The sequence below is a fragment of the Brassica napus genome, chromosome A1 (assembly GCF_020379485.1).
Source record: "Brassica napus cultivar Da-Ae chromosome A1, Da-Ae, whole genome shotgun sequence".
NCBI lineage: Eukaryota > Viridiplantae > Streptophyta > Magnoliopsida > Brassicales > Brassicaceae > Brassica > Brassica napus.
Genome location: NC_063434.1, coordinates 21122578 through 21135648, shown reverse-complemented (window position 1 = coordinate 21135648; position 13071 = coordinate 21122578). Strand labels below are relative to the sequence as shown.

At 31.0% G+C, this 13071-nt stretch overlaps 2 protein-coding genes across 4 annotated transcripts; one reads left to right on the top strand and one right to left on the bottom strand.

Annotated features, from left to right (window-relative positions):
- Positions 1-363: 363 nt before the first annotated feature.
- Positions 364-2405, bottom strand: LOC106432453. Of its 2 annotated transcripts, XM_013873293.3 has the most exons (2): positions 1134-2405; positions 364-598 (listed from the first exon to the last, which is right to left on the bottom strand). In XM_013873293.3, exons 1-2 carry the CDS (start codon positions 2327-2329, stop codon positions 547-549), a joined length of 1248 nt encoding a protein of 415 aa, XP_013728747.2. In that variant the 5' UTR covers positions 2330-2405; the 3' UTR covers positions 364-546. The 2 variants fall into 2 exon arrangements, with proteins under 2 accessions (XP_013728747.2, XP_013728745.2); XM_013873291.3 differs by lacking the exon at positions 364-598 and having other exon boundaries at positions 874-2404.
- A 1069-nt stretch (positions 2406-3474) lies between these two features.
- LOC111215877 (uncharacterized GPI-anchored protein At1g61900-like) lies at positions 3475-6248 on the top strand. Of its 2 annotated transcripts, none has more exons than XM_022720091.2 (8): positions 3475-3905; positions 4238-4360; positions 4435-5016; positions 5089-5334; positions 5443-5454; positions 5553-5690; positions 5765-5809; positions 5889-6248. In XM_022720091.2, the coding sequence occupies exons 1-8, from the start codon at positions 3836-3838 to the stop codon at positions 5960-5962; spliced, it is 1290 nt and encodes a 429-aa protein (XP_022575812.2). In that variant the 5' UTR covers positions 3475-3835; the 3' UTR covers positions 5963-6248. The 2 variants fall into 2 exon arrangements, with proteins under 2 accessions (XP_022575812.2, XP_022575808.2); XM_022720087.2 differs by having other exon boundaries at positions 3481-3905; positions 5547-5690.
- Positions 6249-13071: the final 6823 nt, after the last annotated feature.

Below are 13071 nucleotides of genomic sequence, written 5' to 3'. Positions count from 1 at the left end.
AACAGAAACAAAACAATACAAAAAGAGGAGTTTCACTCCCCTCTCCTATCAGTCTTTTAGATGTGAGAGCTCTGGTCCTCTTCTCAAAGCTGCATCCACTGATACACACTATTTTGTATTTTGATCTCTTACTCTAACTCTAGCCTTCTTAAGACACCGAGGAAAGTTCATCGCAATGTTTCAATGGAATTCAATATCTTCTTCTCTCAGATATTAAAGTAAGAAAGGATACTTGTTGATTATGCTAGTTTTGTGGTTAAACGGCCCAATGACCTTAACGTGGTATGGGATTGCAAAGTTGTTCCCTTTTGGACCATCTCTAGGGGTAGTAGGTCACATCAGCCACCTTTGCAAACAAACGAGTGGAAAAATCAAAAGCATCTGTTCGTTATTTTCATGCTAAACGGTAAACAAAGTGTAAGATATACATTGAGACTTAAAGAGTTCAATCATGATCGAAGGAGAAAAAATGGAATCAAACATGATAACGTTTCCGAATCATGAAAGAACCTAAGAGATGAAACCCATACATCAAGCTTTATGAGTCTAATCTCTCAGAAGAAGGTCAATCTCAGTAACCACGCCAAAAAAAAAAAGCCTATATTTTCACCAAGAGAAACAAACAAAACAAGAAATGAAGATTAGACCAGTTTAACACAAGTTTGCGGTATAACAGTTCTCGTGGGTCAAAACTCAAAAGTTTAGACCAATATAGAACAAGTTTGCACCAGTAAATCATTAAGCTGCAACGAAAGAAACCAAGTTATGTATGTATTCATCTTGACACGGCCTTATCCCCTAAACATAATTTGAACCTGAAGATTCCACCTTTTGTATCGATTAAGATTCAAAACAGGAAAGAAACACACTTAAGAACCATGAAAGAGCTCACACTACTTGTTGTTCTTAGTTGCAATTATCTATAAACCATATCTTACGCATCGTCATATAAAGTTTTTTTTCCAAGTCAGATGTATAAACGAGTTGGATCCGGATCAAACTGAGACTGCAAAAACTTAATGAAAACCTCTAATCTTTTCCTGCTACTGTCATAGTCTATTTAAACATTATCTTTCGTGAAGATAGCCAACAACTCAGTCACAAGCTGCTTATCATCGTGTTTCATCACATACCTTTTCAAAAACACCTCATCGGAACAAATGAAGACATAACCCATAGGAGGTGGTAATTCACCAGTTCCAAGCAAACCTTTAGACATGAGAGCTTTGATCACGTTACACCTAGGCACAATCCTCTTGTCCATGCTGTATCCAACCACCCGAGGAAACAAAGACACAGCTTTAACTGGCCAATTCATATGCTTCACCACAAACTCAACCTTCTCCTTCACCACCGTTGTAGAATGAGTAATGCACCGCGGAAAGCACTTGACCATCACCATTACCTCATCTCTGGTGAATCCTAGGCCTAGAAGCGTTTCAATGAAGTTCAGTATTTTGTTCTCCGACACCTTCAGAAGGTTTGGATACTTCTTGAAAACTTCCCACACGTGTTCCGCAGAGAAGCCTAACCTTGTGCAGAAAACATCGACTTTCTCTTGAGTTGTTTTGTCGCTCAATTGGTAAACAGCGTTGAGGGCTTGGACGAACTTAGAAGTGGTTGGATCAAAGTCCATCTCAAGCACCTTCTTGAGGGTTTCTTCGAATCTCTCTTTCCCAGTAACGGTCTGGAAGTTGGAGACTAGCAGAGAGAATAAAAGCTTCTGAGGCACACCCAAATCTCTCAAAACCAATATGTTTCTGAGTTTGTTCTCCTGTCTACTACCCTCTCTCAGACAAGATTCAGGAGGTACCTTCTTGAAACTCTTGTCGGCTTCTATAACCTCTTTGGCGAAATCATAGTATCTACTGAAAGCTTTGTCCTTTTTGATTCTCAAGATCTTGGGAACTTTCGAAAGAATCGCAGTGAGCTCAGAGGTTGAAGCTCCTCTCGACTCTAAAAACTGAAACTTGGGAGCCAAAGATTTCTCAGAATCTTCTCTAAGCAGTTGAGGGTTGCTCGTGACGATGCTGGAGATCTGAGAATCTGTGAAACTATAACTTTTAAGAAGATTCAGAACGGAATCAGGGTTGACCTTGCTCTCGGAGTCGGAGCTGACTTTCCTCCAGATTGATTCTGCGAGTTTTGTAGTGAAACCAAGTGAGTCAACCATGTAAGAGACTGTAAAAATCTTCCCTTTTCCACCATCTTGAGCAGCACTAGCGGAGGAGTACGCATTTTGCAAAGGGTTCACTGCGACTCTCAGACGACGCATACACTTGTGCAACAACTCCAAAGATCTTCTTCCGTGTAGCATCAGAGAATACATTACAAGCCAACTTCGATCTCTGTCTGGAAAGGAAACAAGGGTTTATGGGTAAAACAATTATAAGTGGAACATGTGTAATGGATGATTTTTTTTTGAACAAGTAATGGATGATTTATATTTTAACTATATTTTGATTAAACTTTAAGAAATTGCAGTTTTGCGGAAAAATTTCCGATTTGGCAATTTTAGCGGAATAATAATTGATTTTGCATTTTTGACGAGAAAAATGATTTCACGATTTTAGTAGGAAATTTTTATTTTGATTGATTTTGGTGAGAAAAGTGATTTTATAATTTTAGTATAAAAATGATTTTGCAATTTTAGAAAAAAAAAAGTGATTTTGGGGTTTTGGTAGAAAGAGATTATTTATAGTTTTGGCGGAAATATATTATTTATGGTTTTGGCAGGGAGAATATGATTTCACAATTTTGGTGGAAAATGATTTTTGCGGTTTTTGTGGAATAATGTGATTTTACAGTTTTGTCGGAATATATTTTTTTTTGCGGGAAAATGTGATTCTGCGAATTTATGGTTTTGACAAAAAATATAATTTTACAGAAAATATGTTTTTTATTTGAAAATAATATGTAATTTCATGATATTAAATTTAGAAAGATCATTTAAATTTAAAAGAGTTATTTTGTCATTTATCATTTTGAATCTAACTAGATGTATCCAAATAATCTTTGAATCTCACTTTCATTTAAGAAAAAAATTGATGTGGCTTTTTAAAAATGCAGTTGGAAGATTTATCTGAATGTTAGATTTTAAAGTACAAAATAAACATCATTGCATTTTCATCCAAATGGATCACGTAAACAAACAAACAAGCGACACCATAATTTCGGGAAAAACTTAAAACTTGACTTTGATTATGATTGTAAAGTAAAGCCACTCGCGTAGGATCGTGAATGACTTTTGTCCATAAAATATTCATTCACTATTACTCCAACGGTTATCTAATTCTTGGTACGCTGAACATCGAATCAAGTAGAAGTGCACTAGTGGGTAAGATAAATTCATGATCAATTTTGGTTTACTATTTAATTTCCGGTTATGTGAAGAGATTAAGATTTAGAGGGTAGAGTGAGTGAGAGAGAAAATGGTGGGAATTTAATGGGAAGAGAGAGAGAGAGAGAGAGAGAGAGAGAGAGAGAGAGAGAGAGAGAGAGAGAGAGAGAGAGAGAGTAATAAATGTCTTCTCAAAGCGGTACCTTCTCTTCTTCCACAGCAGAGTGTGAACGAAGACAGCTGTTTCTGCGTTTCTTCTTCTTTGTTTGTGTGTCTATCTTCTCTTCCAAGATTTTGTGTTGAAAATCGCAGAAAGCGACTTTCTCTTCTTCTTCTTTTCTTTTTCCTTTTACCAAGATTGTGATTTCTCGGACTCTCGGTAGTGGGAAAAAGACAGATAATCTCAGTCCATAACCTATATCTCTCTCTGTCTTTTTGTCTGTTAAAAAATTCAGCTTTTTTTTTTTTGCTGGGCTCGAGAGGAAGGGGGAGAAAATGACGAGAAGAGCAGAATTCGAGATGGGTCTCTTCGTGGTTCTTCAATTCATGTTTATGCTATCTCTATGTGAGTTCTTATTCTCTTCATGAATTGGGATTTTAAGGCAAAAGGGGTTTCACTTTAACTGATTGCTACATTTCTTCACACAAAGTTTGATTTTTTTTTCACATGTTCTGGAACAATCTTGTTGTTTATTGTGATGGGTCATCGTAAATTTGCTCTCTTTCTGTTGAGCTAAACTTGGGGTTATTAGGGTTTATAGTTTACAAATTAGGTTTCTTCTATATTTGGAGTGAAAAATTGAAATCCTTCTATTTTCTCTTCTATCGAGTAAACCATTGGAGCAAAATTTAGAATAACTCTATTTTTGTGGGAATTATATTGTTTTTGTTTGAAAGGTTCATCAGAGGAGTTGTTACCAGAGATATCATCACCAGATACTTCTCCTCAACCATTTCTTCCCTTCATTGCACCTTCTCCTATGGTTCCATTCATCAACACCACCATTCCCAAACTATCCGGTTTGTTCTCCATTCTAGTTTGCCTTTTGGTAAAGAAACTCTAATACCAATCTGAGTTTAAATATCTTTTCCAGGGCTTTGCTCGCTTAATTTCACTGCTTCTGAAGGTTTGATTCAGACAACTTCACACAACTGTTGGACTGTCTTTGCTCCACTGTTAGCCAATGTCATGTGCTGTCCTCAGCTAGATGCTACTCTCACCATAACCCTCGGCAAAGCCAGCAAAGAAACTGGCCTGCTTGCCTTAAACAGAACCCAGTCTAAGCACTGTGTCTCGGACTTGGAGAAAATCTTGGTAGCCAAAGGCGCTTCGAGTAAGCTCAGGAGTATATGTTCACTTTACTCGTCGAACCTCACTGCTTCTTCGTGCCCTGTGATCAACGTCGACGAGTTTGAAAGCGCGGTGGATACATCAAAGCTTCTTTTGGCTTGTGAGAAAGTTGATCCTGTGAAGGAGTGTTGCGAACAGGCTTGCCAAAACGCCATACTCGACGCAGCTACTAATATAACTCTGAAAGCATCTGAGCCTCTGACGGATAACTCGGTTAGGATCAGTGACTGCAAGAACGTGGTACAACGCTGGCTAGCTACTAAGCTTGAACCTTCTCAAGCTAAGGAAACTCTCAGAGGATTAGCAAACTGCAAAATCAATAGAGGTAACAAGCAAATTTTAAGTTTTTGAGTTTTTGGTGGACATATCACATTCTTTTCTTGGTTTTGTTTTTCAGTCTGTCCTCTTGTGTTTCCGGACATGAGAGACATAAGTGGTAACTGCAGCAACGAACTGAGTAACCAAATGGGTTGTTGTGGTGCAATGGAGAGTTACGTGTCTCATCTGCAAAAGCAAGCACTTATAACTAATTTGCAAGCTTTGGACTGCGCGACCTCTCTGGGGACAAAGCTACAGAAGCTAAACATCACTAAGAATGTCTTCAGCGTTTGTCATATAAGTCTCAAAGACTTCTCTCTTCAAGGTTCCTCTACTTTATACTCTCTCAACTTGTATTTTTTTTCTAATTTCAATTATAAATCTTTATTAACCTGGTTGTGTTTATTTTTATGTGCTTTGATGCTGCAAACAGTTGGAAGCCAAGGTGTGAATTAAACTCCCTCGATTTTTATCATGTTGGAAACTTGAGAATCATTTTTGTTTTAATTTCTTATTTATTTTTGTTGGTTAAAAAAGAATCAGGTTGTCTATTACCAAGCTTACCATCAGATGCAATATTCGATCAAGACACGGGAATAAGCTTCACTTGTGATCTCAATGACAACATTCCTGCCCCATGGCCTTCTTCTTCATCTTCATCAGCCTCTACATGTAAAAAACGTGCGTGTTTATTAGGTTCCACAATTTTTTTTATTTCTTTTGTGCTTTAACTTTGGTCTTTTTTTTTCTTGCAGCTGTTACAATCCCTGCTCTCCCTGCTGCCGCCTCCTCGCAACCTGGTAAGTTTATCCCCTCTCTCTCTCTCAACTGTTAAGTGTGACAAGTCTGAAATGTGTATTCTCGTTTTTGGTCTCTCAGGTCTCTACAATGAAGGAGTAACACGTTTTGGGATTTTTGTACTGTCTCTGGTTCTTGTGATACTACTGTCATGATACCAGAACTAAGCCTGGTCCACTCTCAATCTCACACCGGTTTACTAGTCAGCTGTTTCTTCGTACCGGTAGAGTCAGCTGTGGAAGTAGTATGAAATGACCGGTTCAAGTGCTTGATTTGATGAGGTTATTTGGAAAGTCTTTTTTTTTTAAATCTTTATTGATTCATGATTCTTGGAAACCTTTCTAATGTAAAGAAAAATGATCTTGTAGGGGTTCTATGTAGTGTAAGCTTACATAGTATGTTCGTTTTCATCCATTCTAATTTTTTATTTATTTATAGACTTTTGATTTCGGAAATCAAAAATACTACTTGAATAAGTTGTATGCAAAAAAAATATATATGTTATAAAATCTTGGGTATGCATCTGTTTAAATGTTTAGTGATGAAGTTGAAAAAATTAAAAAATCATAGTCATGTGCAGAACTGAAGGTATATGAGTTTGCACTGACTCGCACATGACAATAAATAAACGTTAAACTTTTCTTTGAGGTGACGATATTTCATATCTCATGTCACTAAGTTTGAGCGATGGCTTGTCATGGGACCAACAAGCTTATGGTTTTGAAGGAGCTTGAGCTGATTACTAAGCCTAAAACAATGTCATCTTGTGCTTTGACCTTGAGATTGGATCTTTTAGGAGTCATGATGTCTCCTTTGACAAAATCATGACTTTGCCTAACGGAATAAATCATCTTTTATCCGTGTTTTTGAAAGTTGTTCACAACATGCAAAATTTGGAAAGCTTTCACGTCTCAAACAATCGATCAAACATAACTGGGCTTTATAAACTATTAACTTTGGGCTTTATGCATTGACCTATTATTTGTGCTGTTTGGGTTCCATCGTGCATTGACGTATTACCTTCCCCGGGTTTTGTAATATTCCTGATTAAAATTAGGTTCTATATTCACCTTCTTTCTATAATGATATAAACATCTTTCGCCGGTTTTGTAATAGAGCAAATTAGCCCAATATACTGAAAAGAGTGAGATACCATTGAATTGGGGAAAATGGTAGTGATGGGGGAAAAAAATTGAAGGGAAATAGGGTATGGAGTGCAAATAGGGGGGAAGTTGTGTGTAGGGAGTACAAATACTCTTTGTAATATTCCTAATTTTACTGTAGCTTAATCAGTGTATATAATTCAGTGGAAAAAATTACTCCACGTGAGTAACATACCATGCAAGCGTTGCAGAAAATGTAGGCTGAGTAGCAGGAACAACTTTTAATTTAGGGAGATTAGGAGACATAACTATAAGACAAGGCAAAATTAAGTCTGTAACCATAACATCTAAGAGGCTATGATATTTATACAATATATACTATTTTGTCTTTTTTCACTTTTACCTTTCTTTTTCAATTAATTTTATAAGTTTAAAAATAACTAATTCAGAATTTTTATATATCTACAAAAAAATATAGACTTTTTTTTGTATATGAAATGTTTTGAATTTTGTAAAACTAGTATATATTTATAAAATTGAATATTTACAGTTATACTAAGGTTATGTTCTATTCTATTTTGGAATATAGAATATAATTATAATTATACAATCTCATTTTCTTTCATTTCACTGTCCTCTCTTTTCTTTTTTTTTTTGTCAAAAAAAATTTCATTTCAAAAATGTGAAGTCAACTGACTTGGGATCCAAACAACTCAAACAAAGGAAAGCAGAACCAATAGGCTTAATCAAAACAAATAACAAAGAACTCCCCAGGGAGTAAAGAGAAGAGGCTTGACGATCAGCAGGATGAGATGATCTCAATTTTGCCAGTCTTTAGTGATGCTGAGCCAGAGATATTATCTACCAGATATTGCTTCCTGAAGGATACGTTCTTCAAGCCACGCCGGCCTCTCTTTTCTATCAGTCTTTCTATATCCTTCCCTCTCTGTTTGCCTTGTTCCTTCTTTCTCTATATCTCTTTTTTTTCTTTATAATATGTAATGTTAAAATAATATATTATTGTATTATATTTTATTTACGAAACATAGAATAGATTTATAGTTATTATATTTTTTCTTTTACTCTCTCTCTTCTTCCTCCCCCATTCTCCCCTCCTATTTCTCCCTCCTTCCCTCCCTCTCTCTCCCTCTCTCTCTCTCTCTCTCTCTCTCTCTCTCTCTCATATATAGTTTTTCACATACCATACTACATAATCATCAAATATAAAATAATATTTTTTTTCTAATTTGTGTTATAACAATCAAATATGCTTTTTATATGCTATAACATACATTTAAACATCTATTTTACAATAATTATGTTCTTTCATATTAAACATTGTGTTTACTTTACTGAATATTACAAATAAATAATACCCAAAAACTAAATGTTTTTTATAGTTATATTTTTCTTTCAAATGATCTATTCTATATTGATATTATAAATAGAATAGTATCTAACTGTTATGTGACATACAAACGCTCACGCGTTACGGAGAAGTCTAACATCTATTTATGTGATAAATAGACATACTTCCCAAGCCATGTATATATTCTTAATTCTTTTCTCAATATGGTTATATCACAAATTCTTCCTTTAATTTATTATGAGCCCAAACAATAGATTCAATAAGTTTTTGTCAATAACCACGCCCGCTGAATAGAAACATAAAACTGAAAGCTCATACAGAATGAGTACCTAAGAAAAAAAGATCATATGCAGATAACGAAGAACCATAAGATTGAATTACCTGAGATGCTTGTGCCCATAAAAAATCGCGGAGCCACCCATTAATAGTAATGAAACTCTGTGCAAAGTTTCCTCCGGTAATATGAGTTACCACTCTTTGATCGCTTATATTCTTTTCTTGAGAATTGATTCAATTATATAATTTTCGTGAACTTGCACAAAATTGTTACCATCTCTTAATTGTTTGGATATCCAGTGTTGTTTCAAATTTTTATAAGTCCTATCAAAATAATAATCAAAGATGATATATTTTAAATAGTTAGTTTTACATATTTTTAAAAATATATTATAGATATTACATTTAGAATTGTAATTAAATTTAAAGTTTTGACCTTTGATTTGTAAATCTATTTAAAATTTAAGAATATTTTTGAAAAAAATGTTATTCAACCTCTCCATCTTTATTTGATGTCTTAATTTCTAACATTTGTTTTATCTGGTGCCCTTTCCGAGGAAAAGAAAAAAGATTTGTCTTATGGTAAAAATGTCTTTGGTTTTAAGTAATTACTTTTTATTGTTGTTTTGAGTTCTATGTATTATAATATATCTATGTTTATCTTTTCTGATATAAAGAGAAACTGTATTTCACAAGTTTATCTTACATAAGTTACAAAAAAAAAGTTTATCTTACATACTTATCCACCGAATTCGTCTTTTTGTCAAGTCCAACTGCGCGCGGTATTAAAATAATGTGGTATTGAGATATTCACATATTCAGGACCATCTGAGACTAGGGGTCTTGTAGATTTTTGTATATATACTTTGTATGATGTAAAATGCTCACCTCTTAGAAAATGCAATAGTCTATAGTATCTTTGCCTTAACGTTAAATAGATTTTCTTATATCTAATAAACGTGAACTAGTATAAAATAACAAAACTGCTAACTACGTAGAAGTGGTCTAATATAATAGTAGATAGATTACTAGGAGATCTGGATCACGACACTATATCTGTGTGGTCATGAATTAACTTCATTTGAATATCTGAAAATAAAATTATTAATAACTACATTTTTAAGAAATTGAGGCATTCCAAAGGTTCCATGATATCTTAAATTTATATATTTTTAAAAACTGAATCCAGGATATCTTTAAATTATTAATATATATAAAAAACTGCCATGTAGAAGGACGATACAAAGCTCCAATTTTCTACTGAAAGCTTATCCACACCGACCAGAGAAAAATAAATAGGGAAAACTGTTTTTTTAGAGTAAAAAAATGGTAACTATGTCCATTTAGACTAATTTATATTTTGTGTCATATTTTCCTATAACACCCTTTAATATTTTTGAAAATAAATTTAATAAATAGTTTTACAAACAAAAAAAAATTGGAAAAATAATAACTTTTGATAAAATACCTATATGAACTTAGTGATATTTTTTCCACTTATAAAAAAGTTAAAATTATAAATTTCATATTATGTTCTAAATAAAGTAGAAATGACTTTCTACGAAGTAGAAAACGAAATCCACTTTTTTCATTGAATTTACAATGTTTAGAATACGTGATCTACGTAAATAGGAGTATTCTAAAAATATTTAGAATACACATTCCGCGCTTAACCTATCGTTCTAAAATCTTTAGAAATCAAAATCTACACATTAATATAAATCTAAAACACGTAGAAACCGACTTCTACAGATTTACTATAAATCTAAAACATGTAGAAATCAAAATCTAAACATTACTATAATTCTAAAAAAACTGCAGAAACCGATTTCTACATATTAGTTGTATTCTACGGATAAGAAATCAGTTCCTAAAAATATGGAAACAAAATATTTGAGAATATTCACTTTTATATTTTGAAAAAAAAAATCGATTTTTAAAAAAAAATAAAAAAACGAAAAAGGAATAAAAAACAAAAAAAAAACGAAAAAAGAATAAAAAATTACAATTGTAAGGGCATTACTGCCATTTTTAAAAAAATTAGTCTAATGGAACATAAAGTAGTATAGATTAGTATAAATGGACATAGTTACCATTTTTTTGCTCTAAAAAAACAATTTTCCCTAATAAATATTACTTTAGTGTCGATGAAAAATTCCAAAAAAAGAAATTCCAAAAAAAAAAATTCCAATTTTCCACGCGAAAACTAGCCAAGTGCTTCTTAATTCAATATCAATAGACGTGGATCCAGTCAAAACCACGAGATTCTCGAGATTTCGATCTTACACCAGTAATATGTATATATCAAATTAATTGTAAGCTGAGGGATTCAATGTTTTAATCTGCCCCAAACCATACCGTAATTAATAGTAATTAGATCTCGATCCGCACAACCGTGCGGGTTTTTTATTTCTATACTAAAATATTTTAGTTTATATAACAACATTTACCAATAAATTAATGTAATTTAGTGTTATATATTATGTAATTCTATAATAGCTATGTTTACATGGCTTATATATTATTACTATAAATTTTTTTTTTTTGTAACAAAAATTATTTTGGAAACTTTATTATGTAACAATATTACTTTACATACTTTTTATTTAAAATTTAAAATTTATATGAAAACAAATTAATTTAGATCAATATAGCAGAGAAGAAATTTTTGAGATACTGTAAAGAATTTCTTTTAAAGAAATACTATAATACATTGTACTTCAAAATAAGTTTGTCATAAACATCATATTTGAGAAATACACTAAGTTGGATAAGATATCTTCTTTTAATTTGAAATAAAAATGAATCTTTCTAACAAAATCTTTGTAATTTTTATTTTTGAAAATTAATCAGCTGAAATTGTTATTATCATTGAATATAAAATTATAATACTTATAATTTTAAATTTTCATATATAAATCAAAACTAAAATAAACTTTAATTTCTAATTATAGTTTATGATAAATAATTTAAAATTTATTACTTTGTATACAATTTAAAATAATTCTGAAAATGTTTTTAAAGATTTTGTTTAGAACTTTCTTTAAAAAAATCATTTGTATTCAATTACAAAGATAAATACTATAATATTATAATTACTTCATGTAAAATTTAATAAAATTTTAAGGAATGGTCCAAATTAAAACCAGTGTATGGTTGAATCCATAGAAATGTATTTTAAAATATTATATATTTATCAGTACATTTTTGTTAACACAATATCTTAATAAATATTGACACATGTATAATGTATAACATAAATAATAATAATAACATGATTTTTTATTCGATTTTATTATTTGCATGGTGTAATTCTAACATGATTTTATTTGCATAATAAATATTAATTATTATTATTATTACTAATTAGATCATATGCAGGTATTAACTCTAGAATAACTAAATGTTATTATTATTTAGTATATTATAAATGGTTATATGCAACTATAATTATATATTGATGGAATAAATATATTTTTGAAATTATCCATATCTAATAACATTTTGATGAAATAAAAAGAGAATTAAATATCTTGTTAGGATATTGTTATGAAAATACAAAAAATAAATAATGTAAGCAATTTTCTAGGAATGGTCCATTTAGAATATCACACATTAAAGAAGTCATGACTTCTCTTTTAATAGTATAGATATATATTATATTAAAAATGAAAATATATTATGATTAAAGTAGTTACAAAGATTTTATATTATTAACTTTAAAGAAATACATGTTAATTTTTATACATGTATTATATATTTTGATAATGTTAACCCATCTTACCAGCATATTAGATTTTATTTTTGAACATAAATATTTTATCATTACGAAAATAAAATATATAAATTTAATACAATTTTATTATATTTAGCTCAATATAATAATTTTAATTTAATATGATTGATTATGATTATATAATAACTAAAATATTATAGATTTTTTTTTATTTTTCATTTTATATAACTGAATATATTATTGTATAATAATATTTTAAACTAATTTCGAAATTAGTGAAAATATTTAAATATAATTTCGAAAATGAAGATCTTGTAAAAATCTTTTTAAACAGATTTGTTAGAATTTTAAAATAAATATATTTATATTTAAAATGAAAAGATATCAAAAGATACTATGATTGAAATATTTTAAAAATTATATTTATTATTAATCTGAATTAAAATATAGTATGAATTTTTATGAATAGGTCTATTAGGTCCATTTTTAAAAAAATCACACATGAATCAAGGTTGTGACTTCTGTTTTAATATATAAGACTAGATTTCCACCCGCACAACCGTGCGGGTATATATTTTCACATTTATATATATAGATATTTGTTTTACATAATTATTATGTTTTTTAATGTTACTCACATATTTAAATGTTTGTATAATTATGCCAAATATAATAATTTTATAGTTTTCATGCTGTAAATTAAAATCATCACATATATATATGTTGCTTATTATATATTTGTCTTATTGAATTTGCGTTTGATTACTAAACTAAATTTTT